At 46.8% G+C, this 27761-nt stretch overlaps 1 protein-coding gene across 1 annotated transcript in view; it reads left to right on the top strand.

Annotated features, from left to right (window-relative positions):
- Positions 1–27761, top strand: part of Osbpl10 (oxysterol binding protein like 10) — a 323158-nt gene that overhangs the window by 104495 nt on the left and 190902 nt on the right. Inside the window, 1 exon segment of the mRNA XM_045136894.1 lies at positions 8086–8165. Within this exon segment, the coding sequence (XP_044992829.1) occupies positions 8086–8165 (80 nt within the window).

Raw genomic sequence — 27761 nt, 5'->3', positions numbered from 1 at the left:
AGGCTGACATAGAATTTATTTGTAGTGGCAGGCTGGCCTTTAGCTCACAGTGATCCTCTTCCCTCTGCCTCCCCAGTGCTGGGATTAAAAGCATGCATCACCAAACCCTGCTTGTGATTTAAAAAATTTTTTTTTGTTTATTTTTATTTATTTATTTATTTGAGAGCAACATACACAGTGAGAAAGAGGCAGAGAGAGAGAGACACAGAGAGAATGGGCGAGCCAGGGCCTCCAGCCACTGCAAACGAACTCCAGACGTGTGCACCCCCTTGTGCATCTGGCTAACATGGGTCCTGGGGAGCTGAGCCTTGAACTGGGGTCCTTAGGCTTCACAGGCAAGCACTTAACCGCTAAGCCATCTCTCCAGCCCGTGATTTTTTTTTTAAAGTCACATTTAACATTTTTCTGGGTTTGGAGGCCTGTGTGGACAATCTCTGCTCCTTTTAACTCCCGGGTAGGGAGGTGCAGCTGACCTTAAGAATTTCTTATTTTTCTTTTTAATAATTATTTATTTATTTAAGAGGGAGAGAGAAAGAGGGAGAGAGAAAGAGAGAGAATGGGCACATCAGGGCCTCCAGCCACTGCAAATGAACTCCAGGTGCATGTACCACCTTGTGCATCTGGCTTATGTGGGTCCCGGGGAATCAAATCGAAGTCCTTTAGCTTTGTGAGCAAATGCCTTAACTGCTAAGCCATCTTCTCCAGCCTGGAGTTTCTTATTTTAATTTACCAAGGAATTAAAGACACAGGAAAGGGAGCCATTGTAGAGCTAGCCAAGCCTGGAAGATTATAGTATCCACTCAGTACAGGTGTGTGTGTGTGTGTGTGTGTGTGTGTGCGCGCACACACACACAACTTATTACACGAATCATCACTCCATTGTCCCATGGGAGCTGTGTTGTAAGAGCAAATCAAATTTTTAAATATTTTTTTGTTCACTTTTTATTTATTTATTTGAGAGTGACAGACACAGGGAGAAAGACAGATAGAGGGAGAGAGAGGATGGGCGCGCCAGGGCTTCCAGCCTCTGCAAACGAACTCCAGACGCGTGCGCCCCCTTGTACATCTGGCTAACGTGGGACCTGGGGAACCGAGCCTCGAACCAGGGTCCTTAGGCTTCACAGGCAAGCGCTTAACCGCTAAGCCATCTCTCCAGCCCAAATCAAATTTTTAAAGGTCCTGATGCTTCCCTCCAAAGTTTCTCTAGAAACTTCTGTTGGTCAAGGGCCCTCTCTTCAAGTCTGATTAGCTCAGTTGCTGTGGGGAGCTCACTGCGATGCCAGCTGTCCCCGCTTGTCTTGGGGCTCTTCCTCTCCCTCCCTGTGTCCCTGAAAGCCATGTCTTCTGGAATCTACTTGCTGTAGAGGGAGGCCAGAGCTCACCCTCAGGGCACCTCCCTTGCACAGAAGTGCCAGACCTGATTGTCGCAGGGTGATTTGATTACTGGAACATTCTGCCAAGATTCTGACCTGGCTGCATTCTGTCAGTGTTCTTCCAATAAAACAGCCAAACAAACAAAAATCCAAGTGCACGTGTGTGTGCAGGAACACACAGCGTGTGTGTGTCTTTTCTCATTGCTGTGACAAAATATCTGATCAAAGCTACTTAAGGGATCCTGCGGAAATGGCTCAGTGTGCAGGAGAGCTTGCTATGCAAGCATGAGGGCCCGTGTTCAATCCCCAGCGCCCCCGTAAGATTGCGCATGATTGCGCATGCCTGTGACCCCAGTGCCGAGCAGGGCGGGGGCAGGTGGATTGTTGGGGCTCAGGTCAGACAGCCTTGCTGAGAACCAGGGACCTCCAGGTTCAGTGTCAGGGAAATAAGGTGGAAGAGCGATAGGGGAGTCTACCCCATGTCTCCCTCCACACACGTGCCCGTGGGGCACACGTACACATACACCACATGCACACACGCGCCACCTGTTACACACACCAGGACGAATGAATCGAAACGAAAGAAAACAAAGGAAAACGAAAAGCAGCTTAAGGAAGGAAGGGCCACGGGAGTCGCACTGGGAGGAGGCGGGTCACACAGTGTCCACGGTCAGGAAGCAGAGAGCCGCGACCGCTGCTGCTCAGCTGGCGTTTTGCTCAGTCCAGACCCGGGCTCCTGCGATGGTGCTGCCTGTACTAAGGGAAGGTCCCTCCTCCTCAAGTGAGCCTCTGAAGACACCCTCAAAGACGTGGCTAGAGGTGTGTCTATAGATGCAGTCACGTTGACAAAGATTACCTGTCGCACATGCGTGCACACATGTACACGCGTTAAGGTTAAATATGAAGTACTGAAGAAAGCTGAGAGGTCTTAGGTTGTAAAGGTGGTTGATAATTCTGCCTTCTCTGTGTGCATGTATGTGTGCGTGTGCACGTGCACTTGTAGGCCAGAGTTTAATATCAGGTGTCTTCCTTTCTCGTTCTCCACCTTATTTTAAAAATATATTTATTAATTTAATTAATTTATTTTAAGAGAGAAAGAGTCAGAAAGAGAGAAAGAATGGGTACTCCAGGGCCTCTAGCTACTGCAAATGAACTCCAGATGTATGTACCACCTTGTGCATCTGGCTTCTGTGGGTCCTAGGGAATTGAACCTGGGTGTTTTGGCTCTGCAGGCAAGCACCTTAATCACTAAGCCATCTTTCCAGCCCTCCACCTTACTTTTTAAAAAACATTTTATTATAAAAAAATATTTTATTTATTTATTTCAGAGAGGGCCGGGGGACTGGGGGGAAGAATGGGTGAACAGCCTCCTGCCACTGCAAATGAACTCCAGATGTAGGCACCACTCTGTGCACCTGGCTTCATGTGGGTACTGTGGAATCAAACTCAGGCCTTGCAATCAAGCTCCTTGAACCACTCCAACCCCATTTTGTTTTATTTTATTTTTAAAAAATTTAATTTTATTTATTTGTGAGAGAGAGGGGGGTGGGGAGAGAGAGAGAGAATGGGTATGCCAGGGTCTCTAGCCACTGCAAATGAACTCCAAATGCATGCGCCACCATGTGCATCTGGCTTATGTGGGACCTGGAGAATTGAACCTGGGTCTTTAGGCTTCACAGGCATGCGCCTTAACCACTAAGCCATCTCTCCAGCCCCCCACTTTATTTTTAAAATTATGAAAAAAAATTTTTGAAGTAAGCCCAATAGACTGGCCTTTTTGTGTTTTCTTTTGCTTTATGTGTGTGTGTGTGTGCGCTTATGAGAGATAGAGAGAGAGAGAGAGAGAGAGAATTGGTGTGCCAGAGCCTCCAGCCCCTGCAATTTAACTCCAGATGTGTGCACCCCCTTGTGTGCATGTGTGACCTGTGTGCTTGCATCACTGTGTGTCTGGCTTATGTGGGACCTGGAGAGTCAAACATGGGCCTTAACTGCTAAGCCATCTCTCCAGCCCTAAAATTATTTTTATTTATTTATTTGCAAGAGTGAGAGAGGGTAGGGAGAGAGAGAGGGAAAAAGAGTGAGAGAGAGAGAGAGAGAGAGAGAGAGAGAGAGAGAGAGAGAGAGAGAGGGAATGCATACCAGGGCCTCTTAGTACTGCAAACCCAATCCAAATGCATGCATCGCTTGACTTTTACATGAATGCTGGGAAATGAATCTTGGCCAGCAGACAGCGAGCAAGTACATTTAACCACTGAGACATCTCTCCAGCCCCCTCCACTTTATTTTTTCTTTTATTTATTTTAGGGAGGGAGGGAGAGAGAGAGGGAGAGAGAGAGAGAGAGAGAGAGAGAGAGAGAAAGAGAATGGGCACACCAGGGCCTCCAGCCACTGCAAATGGACTCCAGATGCATGTGCACCTTGTGCATCTGGCTTTATGTTGGTACTGGGGAATTGAACTTGGGTCCTTTGGCTTTGCCAATAAACACCTTAACTGCTGAGCCTCCTCTCCAGCTCACTTTATTTTTATTTTTAATTTTATGAGAGAGAGAGGGGGAGAGAGAGAATGGATGTGCCAGGACCTTCAGCCTCTGCAAATGAACTCTGGACACATGTGCCACCTTGTGCATCTGGCTTACATGTTTTTTTCTTTGCCTAAATAAAAGCAAAGTACTGAAGATGACATCTTCTTACGTGTCATGTACTGGGACAGGTAATAGCCATGAAACCACCCAAAGTCCCTAGAGTCCCCACTTCTCAGCCCAATTTTCACTTGGCTCTGTCCTCAAACTTTACTGCCCCCAGAGATGGTATAAGTCAATCTCTCTGTTCTATCTAGATAAAAACTCTATTTCAGAACCTATAAAACACTCGAAAAGCCTGTGTAATAAAAGTGCCCACAGTTGACGAAGAATGATTTTTTTGTTTTGGGGGGACCGTGGTGAGATGCGCGTTCTCTCTGGAGATTCATGGCACGGGCGCTGCAGCTGGCTGGATTTATCTGCCCCTTGGTTTCGCTTTGCTGTTTATTGCTTAATAAATTGTCTGAGCAGACACAATGGCAGGGGAGAAACGTAATGCCCGTCCCTGCCCGTGGTTTATAAGATTACACAAAGGCACACAAAAGAGAACCCCAGCTCAACAGCCACCTCGTTCTGTCGCGGAAGTGTTAATATTCTGTGGATTATTAAAGTCTAGTTTTTATAAAGGGCAATTTTAATAGCAAACATAAAAGCTTTATTATCTGCATGAAATCGTCACAAGTGCTAAATTTAGCTGAAACTTATCCACTGTAAGAAAGGCAGGCTGGGATTCTGCATGTTTATGGCCTTGTCACGGTCCGTTCCATTAGGAGTTTGCTCACTGTTATTTCATTTTCTTGCAACCAGTGGTGTTGGTTCACGGTGTCGTGAGATGCATGGCTTTGGCAATTCCTTTTTCTTTTTTTGAGGGTTTCATTCTAGCCCAGGCTGACCTTGAACTCATGGCAATGTTCTTACCTCAGCCTCCCACATACTGACATGAGCCACTGTGCCTGGCTACAAATGTTTTTGATAGAGAAACTTTGGATTGGTGCTTTCTCTGTCTTTGTTTTGTTTTGTTTTTCTAGGTAGGGTCTCGCTCTAGCGCAGGCTGACCTGGAATTCACTATGTAGTCTCAGGGTGGCCTCGAACTCACGGTGATCCTCCTATGTCTGCCTCCCGAGTGCTGGGATTGAAGGTGTGTGCCACCGCGTCCAGACTCTTCCTCTGTCTTTGGAAGTTACCTTCCCCAGGTCTTAATGCTGTGTTTATCATGTATATGCAGCAGGTCTCCTGACAGGCAAATTACTTGGGGATTTAAAAAGTCCCCAACCAGACCAAGCCAAGGAACTCCCCATTTTCTCCTTTCTTTCTCCTTTTTTCCCTCCCTCCCCCAGCTTCCTTCCTTCTTTCTGTCTCTTCTTCTGTTCCTGTCTTCTTCCCTCCATAGGGGCTCACATGATAGCCCAGGCTGGCCTGGAACTCACTGTGTAGCCCAAGTGGGCTTTGAAGTCACAGCAGTCCTTTGCCTCCTGGGTACGGGGATGACAGATGTGTGACACCATGCCCCACCCATTTTCTTTTTTTTTTTTTTTTGTTGTTGTTCATTTTATTTATTTATTTGACAGTGACAGAGACAGAGAGAAAGAGGCAGATAGAGAGAGAGAGAGACAGATAGACAGACAGACAGACAGCATGGGCGCGCCAGGCCCTCCAGCCACTGCAAACGAACTCCAGACGCGTGCGCCCCCTTGTGCATCTGGCTAATGTGGGACCTGGGGAACCGAGCCTCGAACTGGGATCCTTAGGCTTCACAGGCAAGCGCTTAACCACTGAGCCATCTCTCCAGCCCCCCCCACATTTTCTGACTCTGGATTTCTTCATATGGAAGTTCAAGCTGCAGCTGGGTTGTTCAAATGGCTTTTAAATTCATTTTTGTAAACCACTATAATTTCCATGGGCATATTTTTTGCATAGTTAATATTTATGTGATTAATTTTATTATAGTATTTACGTTGTTAATTATGGTTCTATTGACAATTTAGATAGTAGTGAAACTTGTTGTGTGGCCATGTGCCTTAATAATAATTGTGTAGTCATCGTTTGAGGAATAAGTGTAGATGAAGACAGTGGCCTTATGATTGACATCTTAACTTCTTTCTTTCTTTTTTTTTTTAAATTTATTTTGGTTACTTTTAAAAATTTATTTATTTGAACTGGGTCCTTAGGCTTCACAGGCAAGCACTTACCCACGAAGCCATCTCTCCATCCCTCTTTCTTTATTAAAAAAAATATATAGCCGGGCATGGTGGCGCATGCCTTTAATCCCAGCACTCGGGAGGCAGAGGTGGGAGGATTGCCTTGAGTTCGAGGCCACCCTGAGACTCCATAGTGAATTCCAGGTCAGCTTGGGCTACAGTGAGACCCTACCTCGAAAAACCAAAAAAAAAAAAAAAAATATATATATATATATATATATATAATATATATATATAAATATATATATATAAAATATATATATATAATATATATATAAATATATATATAAATATATATATATATATATATATATATATTTTTTTTTTTTTTTTTTTGAGGTAGGGTTTTGCTGTAGCCCAGGTTGACCTGCTGGCCTTGAACTCACAATGATCCTTCTGCTTCCTTAGTGCTGGGATTGAAGGTGTGCACCACCATGTCTGACTTGTCCCTTTCCTTTAAAAAAAAAATCTATTTTATTTATTTATGAGAGAGGCAGGGAGGGGGAGAGTGAGTGAGAATGGGTGCATACCAAGGCCTCTTACTGCTGCCAATGAGCTCCGGATTTATATGTCACTGTGCATCTGGCTTTCTGGTTTTATATGGGCAATGGGGCATTGAACCCAGGTTGCCAGGCTTTCCGGGCAGTTGTCTTTAACCACTAAGCAATCTTGTCAGCCCTTTTAAGAAAGAAGATATTTTATCTTTTTACTATGAGAGAGAAGAGAGCGAGCATGCCAGGGGCCCCTGCAAGCGAACTCCAGGTGCATGGGCCACTTTGCGCATCTGCTTTTGTGGGTAATGGGGAATTGAACGTAGGCCATCAGGCTTTGCAAGCAAGCACTGTTAACCACCTGAGCCATATCTTCAGTTCCTAGCCCTTTTTAATTTTAATTTAATTTAATTTTTTTTTTATTTGAGAGAGAGAGAGAGAGAGAGGCAGAGACAGAGAGAATTGGTGGGCCAGGGCCTCAGCCATTGCCATCAAATCCCAGACGCTTGCGCCACCTAGTGGGCATGTGCAGCCTTGCGCTTGCCTCACCCTTGTGCATCTGGCTTATGTGGGATCTGGAGAATCAAACCTGGGTCCTTAGGCTTTGCAGGCAAGTGCATTAACTTCTAAGCCATCTCTCCAGCACCCCCCCTTTTAAAAATAAACAATAAATAAGAATCTCACTATGAAGTCCTGCTAGGCTGGCCTAGAAATTGATATATGGCCATCTAGCTGGTCTAAACTGGCCTAGAACTCCCGAGTGCTGGGGCTACAGGGCTGTGCTACCACGCCTGGTTCCGAATAGTTAATTTAAAAAAAATTATTTTCAAGGAGAGAGAGAGGATAAGGGAGGAAATGAGTATGGTAGGGCCTCCTGCCATTGCAAACAAACTCCAGGTACATGTACCATTTTGTGCATCTGGCGTAATGTGGGCATTGAGGTATTGAACCTGGGCTGCCCAGCTTTGTAAGCAAGTGCTTTTGACTGCTAAGCCAGTCCAAAATATTTTTGGGGTGTGTGTGTGTGTGTGAGAGAGAGAGAGACTATTCACGTGGAGGTCCTAAATCAACACATGGGGTCTATCTTACTTAGCTTTCTGTCTCATTTGAGGCAGGCTCTCTCCTTACAGTTCATTGCTGTGTTGGCCAGTCTACCAGCTTTCAGGAAGTTCTCCACTTTCCCGGTTTTTGCCTCCTTTCTCACAGTAGAGGGCACGAGGATTATAGAAGCTTTGGGCCTTTATGTGGGACCTGGGGATCCAAAGCCAGGCACTCCAGCAAGTACATTACCCGCTGAGCCCTCCCCCCCAACCCGCGCCCCCACATCCACATTTACCTTCCCGGTCTGCTGCCTCTCCCTCCAGGGCCCCGACCCCCTCGGGTGGCTGCAGAAACAAGTCAGGGTACCGCAAAGCCTCTCTCTCAATTTGTTCTCTATTTCAGCTGCCGATGCAAAAGAGAGACAGTTCTGGGTGACTCAGCTGCGAGCCTGCGCCAAGCATCACATGGAAGCGAGTTCGAAGGTAAGCAGCCCGGGCTGGGAGGGAGGCCTGGGCGTCACCCGGGCTCTCCAGCTTGCCGGTAACGGTGTCCACCGGCATCGGGTTCGTGCTTGTCCCCCAGCGTCCACGTTCAAAGCCGGGAGGTGGAGGCTTGTCCTGCAGACACTCGCTGCCTGTGTGTGCGTGGTCAGCGCGGGCAGTTGTGGGCGGGCCTGTGGAAGGCCGAGTGGACACGTTCATCAGGGCGACTGGGCGTCCCGGTACATGGATGCTCCAGCCCGGTCGTTGTCGCTGATCCTTAAGCAAATGGACGAGGCACGCTGCAGCTGCGGAGCCCCTGCGTGCTGAGCGTAGAAAAGGTTCCCCGGGGATTCGGCTTCCAAGGATGATTTATTTTGCCCTGGAGATCTTGGGAGATCTTGCGTGGGAGAAAGGAGGCGGGCATGTTCATGGTTTATTGTGGATAGTATGTCTGATCCCCAAAACTCAGGAGGTCACTGCCAAACGCATTCATCTAGAACAATAAAGGTTGGTTAAGATTAATGCTCCAAGGGCTTCCTCTCTTCTGTGATTAATTCAGATTGGGTTATTGTACCTGGTTGTTGTATTTCTGTCCGTATTTGGGGTACCTGCTAGAAAGATTAGTACTTCAAGCTCATTTTCTTTTTATTGCAGGGCTGGGGATCGAACCCAAGGCCTTACTAGGCAAGCAGTTGGCTGCTGGGCTACGTCCCAGTTACCCGCTTCACAGTTCTAACATTCCCTTTACTTTCACCTGCTTGCCTTCTCGCTGAGGACCCCTTGAGATGATGACTTAGACCCTCAGTTTCTCCTGCTGTGATCCAGGCAGGATGGAAACTCACTGCATAGCTCAAGCTGGCCTCAGACTCTTAGAAATCCTCCTGCCTTAGCCTCCCAACTGCTGGGTTATAGGTGAGCACATGGCTGTGCGCCTTGTTCTTCTGTCCCCACCTACAATCTGAGGTGAATTTTTTTGTTTTTCCAAAGTAGGGTCTCGCTCTAGCCCAGGTTGACCTGGAATTCACTATGCATTCTCAGGGTGGCCTTGAACTCACGGCGATCCTCCTGCCTCTGCCTCCTGAGTGCTGGTGTTAAAGGCGTGCGCCACCACGCCCGGCTAATTTTCTTTTGATATTTTATTTATGAGAGCGAGAAAAAGAGGCAGATAGAGAGCGAATGGGCGCAACAGGGCCTGTAGCCACTGCAAACAAACTCCAGATGCATGCACCACCTTGTGCATCTGGTTTTATGTGGGCACTGGGGAATAGAACTCGTGTTCTTAGGTTTTTCAGGCAAGCGCCTTAACTGCTGAGCCATCTGACCAGCCCCTAAAATGATTTCTTCACAGTAATTATATTTACATTGTTTCTTTCTTCCCCTTCCCACCATACCCTGTTTATGAAGTGCTGGGGCTCAAACCCAGGGCCTGTCGCACGCTAGACCAGCATTCTACCCCTGAGCTATAGCCTCAAGCCCTGTTGCTTATTTTCATGAAGTGGAACCAGTTCAACAAGGAAATGAGTAGTTTCCTAAAAACTTTTTATTGGCAGCTTATGTACATGTAGACAATATAGCGTGATCACAGTCCTCCCCTTTCCCCCTCCTGAATCCCCCCTCCACTGAATCCTTTCTTTCCAAATAGCCTCTCTTCTATTTTGATGCCATCAATCCCCCCCCCCCCCATATCACTGTGAGCTCATGAATATCAAGGCCGTGTTGTGTCTGGAAGATGGTGTTGTCAACATTGGTCCCCTTCCTTTGCCTTTTACGTTCTTCCCATCACTGCTTCCACGATGGTCCCTGAACCTTGGAGGGTGTGATAGAGATGTCTTACTTCTTCAGACTTTTTTTTTTTTTTGAGGTAAGGTCTCACTGTAGCTCAAGCTGACCTGGAGTTCACTAGGTAGTCTCAGGGTGGCCTTGAACTCACAGTGATCCTCCTATCTCTGCCTCCCAAGTGCTAGGATTAAAGGCGTGCGTCACCACTCCAGGCTCAAATGTTTTTCTTTTGAGTTCATTTTTTTTTTAAGATTTATTTTTATTTATTTATTTATTAGAGACGGTGGGGGGCGGTGGAGAGAGAGAGAATGGGCATGTCAGGGCTTCTAGCCACTGCAAATCAATTCCAGAAGCATGCGCCACTGTGTTCATCTGGCTTACATGGGACCTGGAGAATTGAACCTGGGTTCTTAGGCTTTGTGGGCATGTGCCTTAACAGCTAAGCCATCTCTCCAGCTCCGTTTTGCCGTTTGCATTTGCAGTTGCTCCTTACTTATGAAGGCCATTTTTCTTTGGTGTGGGTTTTGCCTGTTATTTGTACTGTTAGATATATTCTCCCAGTAGAGCATTTACATATTCAAGTCTCTCCCTTTCTTTTTTTTTTTTAATTTTATTTTTAGGCTGGGGAGATGCTTTAGCAGTTAAGGTGTTTGTCTGCAAAGCCAAAGGACTCAGGTTTGATTACCCAGGACCCTCGTAAGCCAGATACACAAGGGTGCGGCACATGCATCTGGAGTTTGTTTGCAGCAGCTGGTGGCCCTGGCATGCCCATTCTCTTCCTCCCTCCCCCTCTCTCTGTCTCTTCCTCTCTCTACCTGCCTGTTTATCTCTCTCTCTCTCTCTCTCAAATAAATAAAAATTAAAAAAAAATTTATTTATTTGAGAGAGAGGCAGAGATATGAGAAAGAGAGAGAGAGATTGAGAGAGAGAGAGAGAGAAAATGAGCATTCCAGGGCCTCCAGCCACTGCAAATGAACTCCAGATGCATGAGCCATCTTGTGCATCTGACTTACGTGGGTCCTGGGAATTGAACATGGGTCCTTTGGCTGGCCTTGAACTTCTAACTCTCCTCTTTTTCAGTCTTCCAAGTACTGGGGTTTTACAGGTAGGTGCCTCTCTACCTCACTGCCTTTGAGTTTGAATAATTTTTTTTTTTTTCCTGAGTGGAACATTTAGTTTTTTTTATGGTGAAGTTTATGAAGATTTTCATTTTTGGCTTTTGCTCTGTGTTTAGTAAGGGTTTCTCTTGGGCTAAAACTGTGAACATATTCATTCTTTTCTTTTAGCGAGTTCATAGTTGGATGATTATGTTTAAATTACCAGCTCATCTGGAATTTGTTCTGGGAGTGGGAAGTAGGCTAGGGAACTAGATTTGAGAGTCTTGGTATTTGATGAATCACTGGCGGGAAGGGGAGGTAAAGGCTGGCTAATGTCTGGGAAAAAGAAGAATTTGAAGAGTCTGTGAGGAGAAATTTGATTTCCTTTATATATTCTCTGATTCATTGCAAGAATCCTGTTCAATCTGTTAGTAAAAGAAGCAAAAGAAAATTTGGAACTTCGCGCCTATCGGGGCTTCTAATCTGGGAACGAGAAATTTTACATCGTTGGCTGGGTAGGTGGCTCAGTGGTTACAGGTGCTTGCTGAAAATTTCACACTGTGAACAAGATGTTGCTACTCAGAAGTGGAATGAGGTAAAAGGAAGTGTTAAAAATGAAGTTTGGGGCTGGAGAGATGGCTTAGCAGTTAAGCGCTTGTCTGTGAAGCCTAAGAACCCCGGTTCGAGGCTCGGTTCCCCAGGTCCCACGTTAGCCAGATGCCCAAGGGGGTGCACGCGTCTGGAGTTCGTTTGCAGAGGCTGGAAGCCCTGGTGCGCCCATTCTCTCTCTCTCCCTCTATCTGTCTTTCTCTCTGTGTCTGTCGCTGTCAAATAAATAAATAAAAAATGGACAAAAACAAAAATGAAGTTTGCCTTAAGATGAGCAGAACCTTGACCTCCGTTAACGGCAGGACGGACGCTTCCTTGGCACCGTGGTCATTAGGGCCACAGTCATTGTGTCTCTTCCTCATTCTCTCCCAGCAGTCCAGAGCCTGCCCGGTAGACTGGCAAACAGTGTTCCTGAGGCTGCTTAGGATGCCACCTTTGTACGTGTGTGAGGGTGTGTGGGCATGTGTGCACACCTGGAGGCAGAGGAGGATCTTGGGGTCACTCTCAGGAAGTCTTTCTATCTTTTTGTTTGTTTGTTTGTTTGTTTTGAGGTAGGGTCTGGCTCTAGCCCAGGCTGACCTGGAACTCATTCTGTTGTCCCGAGCTGGCCTTGAACTCACAGCAGTCCTCCTATCTCTGCCTCCCTGAGTGCTGGGATTAAAGGCGTGTGCCACCACACCGGCCTTAATATTAGACTTTTCTGGGCTGGAGAGATGGCTTAGTTGCTAAGCACTTGCCTGTGAAGCCTAACGACCCTGGTTTGAGGTTTGGCTCCCCAAGACTCATGTTAGCCAGATGCGCAAGGGGGCGCACACGTCTGGAGTTCGTTTGCAGTGGCTGGAGGCCCTGGCGCGCCCATTCTCCCTCTCTCTACCTGCCTGTTTCTCTCTGTGTCTGTCTGTCACTCTCAAATAACTAAATAAATAAATTTAAAAAATTAGACTTTTCTACACTCGTCTCTGAGTAGCAGTTACCCTCTTGTGGCTGGGACAGAACAGCAAACCAGAAGCAACATGGGGAAGGGAGGGCTCGTTTCAGCTTGACGTCTCAATGAAATTTTCATCGTGGCATGGCAGAGCACAGGCTGGGCGTCCCATTGATGAGGGATTTGGGGGTTCAGGAGGGGTGCCCCAGAATTTATGAGCTCCTAAGTTTTGGATTCTGTCCTACCTTTAATAAAGAATCAATAAAGACAGGCCGAAGAAGGATAGACTATGAATTATTAAGTTTACTTAGAGGGAAATCTGAAATTGTGGAGTTTTTTTTTTTTAAAGGGAGTTTGGGATTTAAGAGAAACTGAGGCCTTTAAAGAGAGATTAAAGCTGCAGGCGTGTGGAAAGCTCACGTAAGAGGAGCAGAAGCCTCTGGGAAGAGACTAGAATCAAGCTGCAAGCACGTGGAGGATAGAATTTAGGAGTCTGGTAAGGAGATTTCAAAGCAATGCACGTGGTGTCTGTTGGGCGCTTTCCTACGGAGGGAAGTTAGGGGGGCAAATGGGGAGGCTCACAGGAAGAATAGGAGGGAATATATCAAAGACAAGACCAAGAAATTCCGAGGAGAAATGAATAAAGAGGAGAGTTACACTCCTGGCTACCCCGAGTTTAAGGAAATTACACAGGTAGCAGGCCTGGAGTAAGTGAGAGGGCTCACGTATTAGTGGTAGATCTGGTGTGTAAGGGAAATACACACATGGTAGATTCAGAGACCAGAGGAAATCTGCATGTAATCAAAGTGAGAAGTTGCTCCAAAGTATAAAGCAGAGGCAAGCAGAGAAGTTCTCCCGGACGAAACTGCATTACGCCCTCCCCTCCCCCACCCGGCCAGGCGGGGTGAGGGGGATGCCAGACTCCCCTTTGCCCCTGTGAAGAAGGGAGACAGGCAGAGGCAGGAGAAGACAGAGCAGAGCGATGGGAGCCAGTGACAGGAAGAAGCCAGCAGCCTTCGCAGGCAAGGGGAAGACCCGACTGGTTTGTAGATTTGGAGGGTGGATCCCAGAGCCAGCCCATCCCGGCCAGCCCATCCAGGTAGCATGCATAGACCATGGGCTTCAGGAAACTCTGTAGGGCAACCTCAATCAGACATGGGTTCCATTTCTGCTGAGAGTTCCACTGTTGTGCCAGGGCAAGGTGGCATGTGGGGTGACATCTCCTGGTTCTCTCTGGGCCTCAATTTCTAACTAAAACTGTCTAAAGGAAACTAGCTTTCTCCTATCCTCCTTCAACAGCTTGTCACATAGGTGGGTAGTTGAAGCCTAAATACTGAGCTTGGAGCCGGGCTAATAAACTTCAAAGTCTGTCCCCATTGACACACCTCCTCCAGCAAGGCTCCACTTCCCAAAGGCTCCACTAGATGCGGACAGAGTAAGGCTTAACCACAAACACATGAGCCTATATGGGATACTTTATGTTCACCCTACCACTGTGTGTGTGTGTGTGTGTGTGTGTGTGTGTGTGTGTGTGTGTGTGTCTGTGGGTATTTTGCCCATCAAACAACATGGAAGGTATAGTAAAATATTTTTCCATTTATGAATAATTTTTTGTTCTTGTTTTTCAAAGTAGGGTCTCACTCTAGCTCAGGCTGACCTGGAAGTCACTCTGTAGTCTCAGGGTGGCCTCAAACTCACGGCTGTCCTCCTACCTCTGCCTCCCGAGTGCTGGGATTAAAGGCATGTGCCACCACGCCCGGCTCCATTTATGAATAATTTTAGCAAAGAAATGTCGATGTTTAACTCTTTCTCTGGACTTCCAGGACCTTTCCCTAGGCTTCCACTGTGGCTTTTCCTACTCTGGGCTCCAGTGATCCAGCTTACTGTCTCCTACTCATGACCTTTCACTCCCCCAGCACAGGTAGGGATGGCCATACCTAGGGTGACAGGTTCTAAGGAATGTTGGAGAACACTGTGGTTTGGTTTGAACAGGTTGATCTGTCGTTGAGGTTCTTTGTTCTTGCTAGGTAATTCTAAATTTAAATGCAAGTTTTGTGGTAAAGTCTTATGCAGATTTGGTCATCGGAGGAGTATGATTGTCTAATGTAGGGATTTAAATTTATTATGAGTCTTAGGAGGTCTTGAATGAGCAATGAAAGCCGCTGGGTTTCAGGGAATATCTGTATAAATATTCATGCTAGAAGCCCTGGAATTCACAAACCTTTTCTTCCTGTCCCCTCCACCCTTTTGGAATGATAGTTGCATGTTAACTCATGTGAGCCTTTGGTGGTCTTAGAGCTCTGTCCTAAAATTGGTGCCTGGGATCTGACACCCCCCAGAGAAGCTGGGCAAGTTCTTCCTTTCCCCTTAGAGCCATGGGGATCGGCTCAAGTTTTCACAAGCTTCCAGAGACAGCTGACACCAGTAATAGTGTCCCGAAGACACCTAGAGACTCTGCTCTTGTCATTTGTCTGGTTCCATCAGGCCTTGGTGATATCTATCTACTTAAAAATCATAGCTCTCTCTGTCTCTGGCTGGAAAGATGGCTTTAGTGCTTGAGGGGTTGCCGGCAAAGCCTAATGACACAGCACCCACATAAAGCCAGATACACAAAGTGGCACGTACATCTGGAGTTTGTTTGCAGCAGCTAGAGGCCCTGTCATGCCCATTCTCTCTGTCTCTCTTTTACCTCTCTCTGCTGGCAAACAAATAAATAAAGATATTTTAAAAACACGACTCTCAATCCAAAAATAATAAGAGAGACAACATTCTAGAGCCAAGTATGAGTGACCATGGGCCAGGACCACAGATTTATCTCAAATTCAGTGTTCCATGTGTTAATAATTTCATGAAGTTTTTATAGTAACAGAGCAAAGAAGGTCATAAATTAAGATACTTTTAAAGGGCTGGAGAGATGGCTGAGTGGTTAAGGAGCATGCCTGTGAAGCCCAAGGACCCAGGTTCAATTTTCCAGGTCCCATGTAAGCCAGATGCACATGGTGGCACATGCATCTGGAGTTCATTTGCAGTGGCTAGAGGCCCTGGTGTGCCCATTCTCCCTCTGTCTCTCTCTCTCTTCCTCTGTCTTGAATAAATATATAAATGAAAATAAAATCTTTTTAAAAATTAAAAATGATACTTTAAAAATATTTTGTTTATTAGAGAGAGAGAGAATGAGAGAGAGAGAATGGGATCACCAGGACCTCTAGCCTCTGCAGTGAGCTAACTCCAGACGCATGCACTACCTTGTGCATTTGGCTTTATGAGGGTACTGGGGCATCAAACCTGGGTCCTTAGACTTTGCAGGCAAGCACCTTAGCCACTGAGCAATCTCTCCAGCCCCAAGTTAAGGACCTTTAGAAATACACTGGTGGAAACTTCCAGTGGGCATTTTATAGCAAAGCAGGGACATCTCTCATAATCCTCTGGTGTTCTTTGGTGACATTGTTAGCCTTTGGGTTGGTGAAAGCCTAGGGGTCTGTTTGACATTCCTGCAGGACTTACCTTATCACCACAAGGGTGTTAGGTCACATACAGAAGGGGGCAACAAATGACTATTTAAGGGGGGCTAAGATAGTCTAAGATCATTTGGTCATGGAGCTGCAAAATTTCAACTGTGTACTATCCGGAAGTTCTCATCAGCCTTGCAAGAGTTTTAACACAGGTGTGCTTTCTTTGGAGGGGGCGGTGGGGGGTCTTCAGTGCACAGTGAGATGGAGAGAGCAGAAGGAGGCTGAAGACCAGTGAGCCGTCTTGGCAAGCGATGTCACTGTCGGCCCCATATGGCTGTAACCTGGGAGAGCCAGCTCTGCGTGTGCGTGCACTCATCCGGCCACTGTCCCTACTTGCTTGGCTAAGCACCTAGGAGTGAGTTTAGAGCTCCAGCTGAGTGCCCCCACGCGGTTGTCAGGAGCAGACATCCCTACGGAGGACGTCAAGAAACTTGATCTGGGGTCACTTCCAAGGAATTGACTTGTTGGGGCTGGAGGGGGCGAAGGAGGGCGGGGCATTTGATCTCATTGTTGAGTCTAAAGTCAAAATGAAGTCTAATTATTTCTTCCCTGCCCTCTGCTCACAGCCAGCTAGGCTTCCTATGGGAGATGGACTCCAGTCTTCTTGCCTCTTTGTTGCCTGGGGTGTGAGCCAGAGACTGTGTGTAGAAGGGGCAGGGTCTCTTGCTAAAGGATTTAGCACATGGCTGGCATCTGCCAATCAGGACTCACCCCATGCCATGTTGAAGACACCTTGCTAAGGGCCACCTATCCCAACACCCTGGTCCTGGCTTATCCCCTTGTGTTGACAGAAATACACACAAAAATGACCTTTGGGGGCTGGAGCGATTACCCAGTGGTTAAGGCACTTGCTTGCAATGCCCGATGGCCTGGTTGGATTCCCCAGGACACGCATAAAGCCAGATACATAAGGTGAAACATGTGTCTGGGGTTCATTTGCAGTGGCTAGACGCCCTGGTACACCCATTCTCTCTCTCTCTCTGGATCTCTCCCTCTATCTTTCTGTCTGCATTTGCAACAAATAAATAAATAAACAGATAAATAGATAGGACCTCTGGGTTGACCCCACTCAAAACAACACCTAAGTTCATTCACCTGGGGAGGCATTGCTGATGACTCAGGATTGGATTCTAAGAATTTTGGTCACACATAATTTTTTTTTTTTTCTATTTGACATCATAGTTTATTCAAATAGTCTGCTCACACATAGTTTTGGATTCTAAGAATTTTGGATAGTCTGACAAGTGACACCAAATACCCCAGTTTATTTGATACCGGGGATTGAACCACGCTGCGTGCATGCTACCAAGATGCTGTATCGACTGAGCCGTGTTTCTAGCCCCACTTTCACTTTCTTTTTTCTTTTCCCCAAGGTAGGGTCTCGCTCTAGCCCAGGCTGACCTGGAATTTACTCTGTAGTCTCAGGCTGGCCTCAAACTCATAGCAGTCCTCCTACTTCTGCCTCCTGAGTGCTGGGATTAAAGGCGTGTGCCACCACGCCCGGCCCCACTTTCACTTTTTGGCAATTGTGATTAATGTAGCTGTGACCTTTTGTATGCAGGTTCTTGTGTATGTTTTTTTAAAATATTTTTTAAAAGTCTATTTATTTTATTTTTATTTTTGTTTTTATTGTTTTTGGTTTTCCGAGGTAGGGTCTCACTCTGGTCCAGGCTGACCTGGAATTAACTCTGTCATCTCAGGGTGACCTTGAACTCATGGCAATCCTCCTACCTCTGCCTCCCAAGTACTGGGATTAAAGGCGTGCGCCACCACGCCCGGCAAAAGTCTATTTATTTAAGACAGAGAGAGAATGGGCACACCAGGGCCCCTAGCCACTGCAAACAGATTCTAGTCACATATGCCACCTGTGCATCTGGTTTTGTGTGGGTATTGAACTGGGTCCTTTGGCTTTGCAGGCAAGTGATTTAACCGTTTTGCCTTCTCTCCAGCCCCTTACATATGTTTTTAATTCTTTAAAAAAATTTTATTTTCATTTGCTTGTTTATTAGAGAGAGAGAGAGGGACTGGGCATGTCAGGGCCTCCAGCCACTGCAAACTCCAGATGCTTGTGCCCCCTTGTGCTTCTGGCTTTACGTGGGGAATCAAACCTGGGTCCTTTGGCTTTACAGGTAAGTACCTTAACCACTAAGCAATCTCTGTAGCCCCTATTTTTAATTATTTAAGTCTTTAACATTTGTTTGGAAGGAGAGAGAGATGAAAGAGAATAAATATTTGTATTTACTTATTTATTTGAGAGAGAAGGGGTGAGAGAAAGAGAGTATAGGTGTACCAGGGCCTCCTTCCACTGCAAACCAACTGTAGATGCATGTGCCACTTTGTGCATCTGGCTTTACGTGGGGACTCAGGACATCAGATATTTTCACGCAAGTGCTGTAACCACTGACCACTGAGAAATCTCTCTATCCCTGTTTTTTTTTTTTTTTTTTTTTTTTTTTGTTTTTAAGTCAAGCTCAACAGACTGGCCTTTTTTTTTTTTTAAATGAGAGTGAGAGCATGAGAGCGAAAAAGAGAGAGAGAAAATTGGTGTGCCAGGGCCTCCAGCCACTGTAATTGAACTGTAGACACGTGTGCTACCTTGCGTATGCGTCACTTGGTGCATCTGGCTTACATGAAATCCGGGGGATTGAACACGGGTCCCTAGGCTTCACAGGCAAGTACATTAACTACTAAGCTATCTCTCCAGCAACTCCCTCTGTTTTTAATTTTTTAAAATATATACTTAGATGTGGAATTGTTGGGCCATATGGTAATTCAATGATTAACTTTTTTCGTTTGTTTGTTTTTTGAGGTAGCGTCTCACTCTGGTTCAGGCTGACCCGGAATTCACTATGGAGTCTCAGGGTGGCCCCGAACTCATGGCGATCCTCCTACTTCTGCCCCCTGAGTGCTGGGATTAAAGGCGGGCGCCACCACACCTGGCACAATGATTAACTTTTCAGTAACAAACCAGACTGTTTCCCAAAGCTGTAGCACCATTGGCCATTCTCATGACGTAGGAGGGCTCCAGGTTTGCCACACCTTGTCCGCGTTAGGCATAGTGCTACGGGATTGGGACTTTCACTTGCATTTCCCTCATAAAGAGTGATGTTGTAGCCGGGCGTGGTGGCGCACGCCTCTAATCCCAGCACTCGGGAGGCAGTAGGAGGATCGCCGAGAGTTCGAAGCCACCCTGAGACTACATAGTGAATTCCAGGTCAGCCTGAGCTAGAGTGAGACCCTACCTTAAAAAGAAAAAAAGAGTGATGTTGTATATCTTCTTTTGCCCTTATTAGCCATTCACGTATCTGCTTTGGAGAAGTGCTTATTAAAATCTTCTGTTGGGCCTGGGCTAAGTGTGAGGGCGTGTGAGGGTCTAAGACTGCCTGAGTTAGATGCCCGGTACTCCTGTCAACAGCTGGGCGTGGCCACATGCCACTGTAACCCCAGTCTTGTGGGGACTGGAGGCCACAGAACCTCCAGTTCTGCAGCAACCAAGCGCAGGCACACGTCTGCAGTCCCAGTACCCAAGAGGTAGAGGCAGGCGGACCAGAGGTTCAAGGTCATCTTCAGTGTAGTGAATGTGGTAGCTTGAATGCATGTCTCCCATAGACTCAGGTGTTTTATTAAAGTTTGTCACTTGGGGGCTGGCTCAACCGTTAAGGCACTTGCCTGGAAAGCTTAAGGAAGGAAGGAAAGAGAGAGAGAGAGAGTAAGAAAAAAAAAATAAAGAAAGGGAGGCTGAATGGAAGGAGAGGGATCAAAGAAAGATGGAGCAGGTTGATTTCCTGGGAGCTGGGCTTGTTTCTGTGTGCAACATCGATGAGAGATTTTATGTGATTTATTTTATTTTTATTTTTTGTTTTTTCGAGGTAGGGTCTCACTCTGGTCCAGGCTGACCTGGAATTAACTCTGTCCTCTCAGGGTGGCCTTGAACTCACGGTGATCCTCCTACCTCTGCCTCCCGAGTGCTGGGATTAAAGGCGTGCGCCACCACAATGAGAGATTTTATATGGACAGGTCAAGCTGGCCCTGATGTCCATAGGATGATTCCCCACTGAGGAGAGCCACTGGGTCAAGCAGGTGCTGACACCCGCAGGGAGACTATCCAGCAAGGACCCACCACCTTCCTGCGTCTGTCTCGGTTCTTCATTTGAAAGTCTGCAGACTAAATGTCCTCGGCGATTTTTGATAATTCCAAATTTCTTTCCAGTTCCTGTGTGCTACTTCTATTCTCGTCCCTCTGAATTGATTTTGCTTGCTGTAGTTGGGAAGTGTTCCCGGTTTCACGCTGGCAGGGGACACAGCGCTCTGTCGGCCTCTCCTTTATTTGAACTGAGTAGCGTGGTTCGCGACGCGTGCAGGGTGGCCCCTCTGCTGGACCCTGTGGTTGGGGGTGGTGTTTGGTCCGTTCACGCCTTGGTCCGCGTGGCAGGGGAGGTGATCTGAGCCACCACAGGTTGAAAGGGGTCGGTTACTGGGTCCATGTGAAGCCTCATGTCTTAATGAAAACCGACTCAAACATCTCACAGTGTAATACACCAGCATGATTGCCGGTTTAAAAACTTATCTCCAGCCGGGCGTGGTGGCGCACGCCTTTAATCCCAGCACTTGGGAGACAGAGGTAGGGGGATTGTCGTGAGTTCGAGGCCACCCTGAGACTTCATAGAGAATTCCAGGTCAGCCTGGGCTAGAGTGAGACCCTACCTCGAAAAAACAAAACAAAACAAAACAAAAAACTTATTTCCTCTCCCAAGTTGCTGTGTAAAAGGCATGCTGTCTTCTCCCATAGGGACCTTGGGGTGCAAAGACCCAGGTTGAGATGTGGAAGGGCATCCTGTGGTAATTCATACCCTGTTTCTTATGGAGCAGGTCTCTGGGAGACTCCGTTAAGCTGAGTGTATGCTTGGCAAATTCCCAGTGAGTAAAGTGGCTTGGGCTTGCTTCAGATGTTCCTGCTACTGGGCAATTTCACTTTCATGTCCATTAAGCCCAGGGCGAGTTTTTTTTCTTTTAGAATTTTCACAGATAATTACCTTTAGAGTACTTCAAAGTAAGTGTAAAACATCGCCCTCCTAAACCCACCATCAAATTAAGTAAATAAAACACAATTTAAGAACAGCTTTTATTAAAACAATAAAGTTTGAGGATTCTTTTATTACCTCAATAAAGTGCAACAATTTTGCTGCATCCTTTCTCCGACATAATTTTAAACTTTGGCTGCCTGCCTTACCTGAAAGAAAAAGACGGGCACTTCCCAGGAAGATGATCCTAGGTCACGATCTGAGACCTTTATTATTGTTGTTTTTGAGACAGGGTCTGATATAGCCTAAGCTGGCCTAGAATTTTCCATGTAGCAAAGGATAACCTTGAACTCCTGATCTTCTAACTCCCAAGTGTAGGGTACGAGACCTTTAGGTTAAAAACATTATTTTTTCCTGGGTGTGGTGGCACACCCTATAATCCTAATGAAGCAGGAAGATCACCAAGGATTTGGGGTCAGCTCTGGCTACATAGTGAGCCCTGTGTCAACCTCTTCAACCTCCAGAAAAAAAGTGGAGGGGTGGTGCGGAGAGATGACTTAGCGGTTAAGGCACTTGCCTTCAAAGCCAAAGGGACCTCGGTTCGATTCCCCACTACCCACGTAAGCCAGAAGCTCAAGGGGGCGCACGCGGCTGGAGTTCATGCAGTGGTGCGCCCATTCTCTCCCTCCCTCCCTCCCTCCCTCTCTCAAATAAGTAAATAAATAAATAAAATGATTAAAAAAAAAGTGGTGGGGCTGGAGAGAGAACTTGGTTAAAGTGCTTGTCGGTGAAGCCTAAGGACCCAGGTTTAATTCCTCAGTACCTCTATAGGCCAGATGCACAAGGTGGTGCATGTTTGAGGGGGCTGGAGGCCTTGGTGTGCCCACTCTGTCTGCTGTTTCTCTCTCTCTCTCTCTCTCAAATAAATAAATAAATAAATAAATAAATAAATACATAAATAAACCCAATGTGGTACAGTTTTGATTCAGTTTAGCTAATTTATATTATTTTAATTGGTACTTTGCTGTAGAATAAGCAGTTGAATTGCTGTTTTCTGTGTAGAGAACATGCTGGATGGTTTTAAAAAATGGTTTTTTAAAAAAATATTTTTGTTCATTTTTATTTATTTACTTGAGAGAGAGAGAGAGAGAGAGAGAGAGAGAGAGAGAATGGGCACACCAGGGCCTCCAGCCTCTGCAAACAAACTTCAGACGCATGTGTCACCTGTGCATCTGGCTAACGTGGGTCCTGGGGAATGGGGACTCGAACCTAAGTCCTTAGGTTTCATAGGCAAGTGCTTAACCGCTAAGCCATCTCTCCAGCTCCAAAAAGCTTTTATTTGCAAATATATATATATAAAGAGAGAGAGAGAATATGGGCATGCTAGGGTCTGTTGCCACTTTAATGAACTCCAGCTACATGTGCTACTTTGTGCATCTGGCTTTACATGTGTCCTGGGGAGTTGAACCTGGGCTGGCAGGCTTTGCAAGCAAGTGCCTTTAACTGTTGTGCCAGCTCTCCAGCCTGGCGTTGATTTTATATAGGCAGGTTTCTGGGATAAGCTTTGATTGTGGTAAGGTAAGACACTTCATCTCAGGATATTCCCTGTGCTGAGCTTCTCTGTGGGCAATCAAGTTGGGGTCAGCTGCTCATTGTGGAGATGTCTGGTTCCCGTTCTGTTAATACCGAGAGGCTTAGAAGAAGGTCAGCTTGGCCATGGCGTTCAGCAGTTACGAGCTTCTGTGCCGCGATGCTGTTGGCCAGGGGCTCCTTAAACCTCTTCCACTTAAGTCCAAGAAATTTTTTTATGGGACCCTGGGTATATAATTATATGAGATAGGTACACAAACACTTACTGATAGTATATCTTAAAGAAACTTATTTGAAAATACTTCTTTGATATACATAATATTTTTATTAAATATTTATTTTATTTTTATTTATATATTTGAAAGTGACAGACAGAGAAAGAGGCAGATAGAGAGAGAGAGAAAGAGAGAGAACGGGTATGCCAGGGCCTCCAGCCACTGCAAGCAAACTCCAGATGCATGTGCCCCCTTTTGGCTAATGTGAGTCCTAGAGAATTGAGCCTCGAACCGGGGTCCTTAGGCTTCACAGGCAAGCGCTTAACTGCTAAGCCATCTCTCCAGCCCCCTATACACAATATTTTACTGCTTCTATTTTAATATATTTTTTTTATTTATTTGAGAGAGAAAGAGGGGGAGAGAAAGAGAGAGAATATGGCTTGCCAGGGCCTCTAGCCACTGCAAAAGAACTCCAAACACAGGCACCAATTTGTGCATCTGGCTTATGTGGGTACTTGGGGAATTGAACACTGGGTCCTTAGGCTTCGCAGGCAAGAGCCTTAACTGCTAAGTCATCTCTCTAGCCCATTTTACTGCTTTGTAAACAGGGAAACAATTTTTTACACAAGTGAGATGGATGTGTGTGCTTATTTCTACATAAAGGGTTAAATCTTGGGTTGGAGGGAGCAGCTCAGAGGTTACGTGTGCTCCCTGGGCAAGCATGAGGGCCTGAGGGCGCCTGAGACTGCCTGAGTTCAAGTCTCCAGATCACATGTAAACAGTCAGTGTGTCCGTGCGGGTCTGTGACCCCAGACCTGAGGGGGATGGAGCTCAGGGAATTGCTGAGGCTCTGGAATCAATAAGAGAGCCCATCACAAGGGAAAACAGGCAGGTAAGTGATGGGAGGGGTAGACAGGCTATTCCCTGGTTGTTATAGACCAGCCCATAGGGCACCACATCAGCACGTACGTATGCATAAACCACGCCCCTAGACACAACACTCAGCACACACACACACACCACACCACACATACTATGCACACGCAAAATAAGAAAAGGGTTGAGGAGATGGCTCAGTGGTTAACGGCACTTGCCTGCAAAGCCTAAGGACCTGAGTTTGATTCCTCCTCAATACCCACGTAAAGCCAGATACACAAGGTGGCCCATGTGTCTGGAGTTTGTCTGCAGCAGCAGCTAGAGGCCCTGGTGAACCCATTCTTATTCTCTCTGCCTGCAAACAAAAATATTTTAAAAATAAATAAATTGAGTATTTGATACCGTAGGACTTAGAGCAAGTCAACACTTTTCAGTTGATCGATGCTTTGATTTTGTAATTGCCAATGCTGAGAAGGGGGTGTCTCTGAGCTGACAGAGTCGGCCAGTGAGGCCACTGGCTTTGTGTGATTCTGTTGGTTCATTTCTAGTTAGAGTATAACATGGGCCACCTTCTGAAATGTGCAAGAAGGAAATTAGCACTTCTGAGCTCAAGCATGGAAGAGGAGATTTTATAGGGAAATGGAGTGATCTGGGAGGGTAATTGAGCATTTGGGGATTATAGTCACATAGTCAGATTTGGGGTGCACAGGTATCTTCTCTCTAGGTTGCACCCCTCCCATGGATGCCAGACTTGGAGGATTTTTATTTTTATTTTTGGCAGTTTCATAGTTTTGGCATTCAGTGGTTAATTTCATCCACATTGATTAGATTTGCTTTTTACATTTAAAATAGACTATTTTTTTTTATTAGAAAACTTTAGTTTGGGGCTGGAGAGATTGCTCAGTGGTTAAGGGCATTTGCTTGCAAAGTCTGACCACCCAGGTTGAAATCCCCTATACCCACATAAAGCCAGAAGCACAAAGTGGCCTATGTGTCTGGAGTTTGTTTGTAGTGGCAGGAAGCCCTGGTATACCTGTTCTCTACTTCTCTAACCCTTCTTTTTCTTAAATAAATAAATAACTAAATGAATACTTTTAAAAAATCCCTAGTTTTGTTTTTGTTTTTTGAGGTAGGGTCTCACTCTAGTCCAGGCTTACCTGGAATTCACTCTGTAGTCTCAGGGTGGTCTCGAACTCATGGCAGTCCTCCTACCTCCCGAGTGCTGGGATTAAAGGCATGCACCATCATACTCGGCAAAACTTCACTTTTTTACAAAATCTGCACTGGTAAACTGGGCCGGACTATAAAATCCCAGTGACACACCTCCTCCAGCAAGGTGGTATATCCCCAAGGCTCCACTAGCTGGGAATCAAGTATGAGGCTTAATCACAAACACACGAGGCTATAGGAGGGAGGCATTCCACGTTTGAGAAATGCTATTGCTGCTCAATTTTGTTATAATTAAAGATTTTTGAACATGGTGACTGGGACTTAGGTGACCAAAGTCTAGAGCGTGTTTGATATATCTTCATCCTCATTACATCTTCCATTCCTTCTTTTCCCTCCCTCTTTCCTCCCTTCCTCCTTCTCCCCCATGTTGGGGATCCAGCCTAGGGCTTCAGGCATACTAGACAAGGGTTCTACCACTAATCTACTTCCCCAGCCCCTCTCCTTACTTCTTTTAAACACACAAGCACACGCACGCACTAAAGTCATTCCGGTCTCCCAGGTTGTGATGGTGACTGCAGAAAGGAAATTGCTGAAGAGGCAGAGGCAGAACACGATCAGGAGTTCGAGGCCAGCCTGGGCCGCACATTTAGGGCTACAGAGATTACTCAGTGGTTAAGGATGCTTGCTTGCAAAGCCTGGTCTCCTGGGTTGGATTCCCCAGTACCCATGTAAAGCCAGATGCAACAAAGTAACTCATGTGTTTGGAGTTCGTTTGCAGAGGCAAGAGTGGTTTCAAGGCACATACATATCCGGAATCCCTGTCTCCATAGCAAGTTGACAGACTTCTTCGAGTACCCAAGGGGCCTGATTCTTGGATCCCACTGCATGGACAATGGGCTTCTGGACGTTGATGGTGTGTCCTTCGGTCACCACCTCATTGATGGCAGAACAGCCTTCTTCTTTCTTGCTTCTCTTCCTTCTGTGGTCCATTCTGCTGGTCATAAATTGGAAAGGGAGAGTATAAAGGACTCTTGAAAATCTTTTCTTTTTTTTTTGTTTTTTAATTCTACCAGCCACTGACATTCCCATCCTATCTTGCCTGCTGTGCTAATTGGATGATCCTGTTTCTTCACCACAAACGTCACCTTTCTGTTCTTACTCCCTTTTGCAGACCCCTCGACAACCAACCTCAACAACCTAGACAGGTAGGTGTGAAGGTGTGATAGTTTGAATGAATGGCCCCCAGTAGACTCAGGGGGCCTTTTGCAATGTAAAGAAATTTTTTTTTTAACTTTTTTTTTTATTTGAGAGGGAGATTGAGAGAGAATTGGCCTCCGACTACTGTAATCAAACTCTGGATGCGTGTGCTACCTTGTGCGCATGGGCTCTCTTGCGTGCTGGGTCACCTTGTGCGTCTGGTTTATGTGGGATCTGGAGAGTCAAACATGGGTCTTGGGCTTTGCAGGCAAGCGCCTTAACCGCTAAGCCATCTCTCCATCCTGACTCAGGTGTTTTATTAGGACTTGGGTTTCCAGCTACCTGGCTGGAAGAGGTGTGTTTGGGGTGGATCTGATTTCCAGGCTGAAGGAACGCAGAGCCAGCCGCGCTCTGCCTGGGCCCCCGCTGTTTTGCGGCTGGTTCTCTGTATTTGCTCATGGTGCTGGCTGCTTGCCGGTGTCTCCCTCTGTGCTTGGGTTTATGAATGGGAGCCGGCTTCTTCCACCGCCGACGGACCCTCCCTTGGATCTGCAAGCCTGAAATAAATCCCGTTCCTCCCATGGGCTGTGTCTGTTTGGAGGTTTGTGCCAGCTATGCGGCCCTGAGTGCAACAGAGGAGTGATCTCAGTGGTCAGGTTGAAAGAATGTGGAAAGATCATGGGCGTGACTGTGAGGGATTTTCTAAGCGTGTTTCACGGAGGCGGGAGGACCCACCCTAATTCTGGACTGGAGTCCCTGACCACCTAGAAAGGAGAAAGCGACTTGAGCCCCGTATTCCTCTCGCTCTGCTTCCCGACTGAGGACTCGATGTGGCTTGCTGCCTCTCCCGCCTGCCGCAGTGCCTTCCCTGCCGCGACGGGCTGCACCCCTGAAACCGTGACCGGAGCAAAGCCTGCCCTTCTTGACTTGCCTTTGCCGAGGATCGAGGATCGGTCACGGCAGCAAGAGGAGTGACTCAGACGGAGGGTACCGCAGACGCTCTTTGGGTCATGTTCGTGGCACTCTGTTGAGGGAAAAACCTTCCCCTGGAGAGATGGGAACGCATGTCTTCTCCCCCAGGTAGGGCATAGGTGACAGACCAAAGGACCATACACCAAAACCAGTGTTGGTGAACCAGTGAGTTTGTTGGGGTTCCGTACGAGCAGGGTGAAGGTGGCTTACAGGAGCGTGGGTGACTCAAGGACAGCTGTACCACCACAGCGTCCCAGCCCGTCCTGGACGGTGGACTCACTGGCGCTGCAGGGTGGAGTCCCACGTGCAGCCAATCCTCCACCTCCCGCGTCCTCTAGCTCGTTCCCAAGGTCACTTGCAGCTGTGGGGTGGGGGGAGCAGGCGGGGACAGTTGCTGCAACTTCAGGTGAGGGTCTGTCTTGTGACCCTCCCCGCTCCCTCCACTAGGGACTTGTCAGGGGCTCCATCGCCGTTACCAAACCTTGTGTCGCAACTGTGCTGGCCAGAGCACCCTGGACCTTGGGGCGGCTTCATGTTCCGCCCAGAGGAAAAATGCCGTACAACAGACCCTGAGTTCCATTAGTAGCTTGGCACCTGCCTTCTGGATCTTTCTTCTGCCTCTGTCTTGAGCCA

This window comes from Jaculus jaculus, chromosome 17, assembly GCF_020740685.1.
Source record: "Jaculus jaculus isolate mJacJac1 chromosome 17, mJacJac1.mat.Y.cur, whole genome shotgun sequence".
NCBI classification, from domain to species: domain Eukaryota; kingdom Metazoa; phylum Chordata; class Mammalia; order Rodentia; family Dipodidae; genus Jaculus; species Jaculus jaculus.
This window is presented reverse-complemented; position numbering and strand designations above follow the sequence as displayed.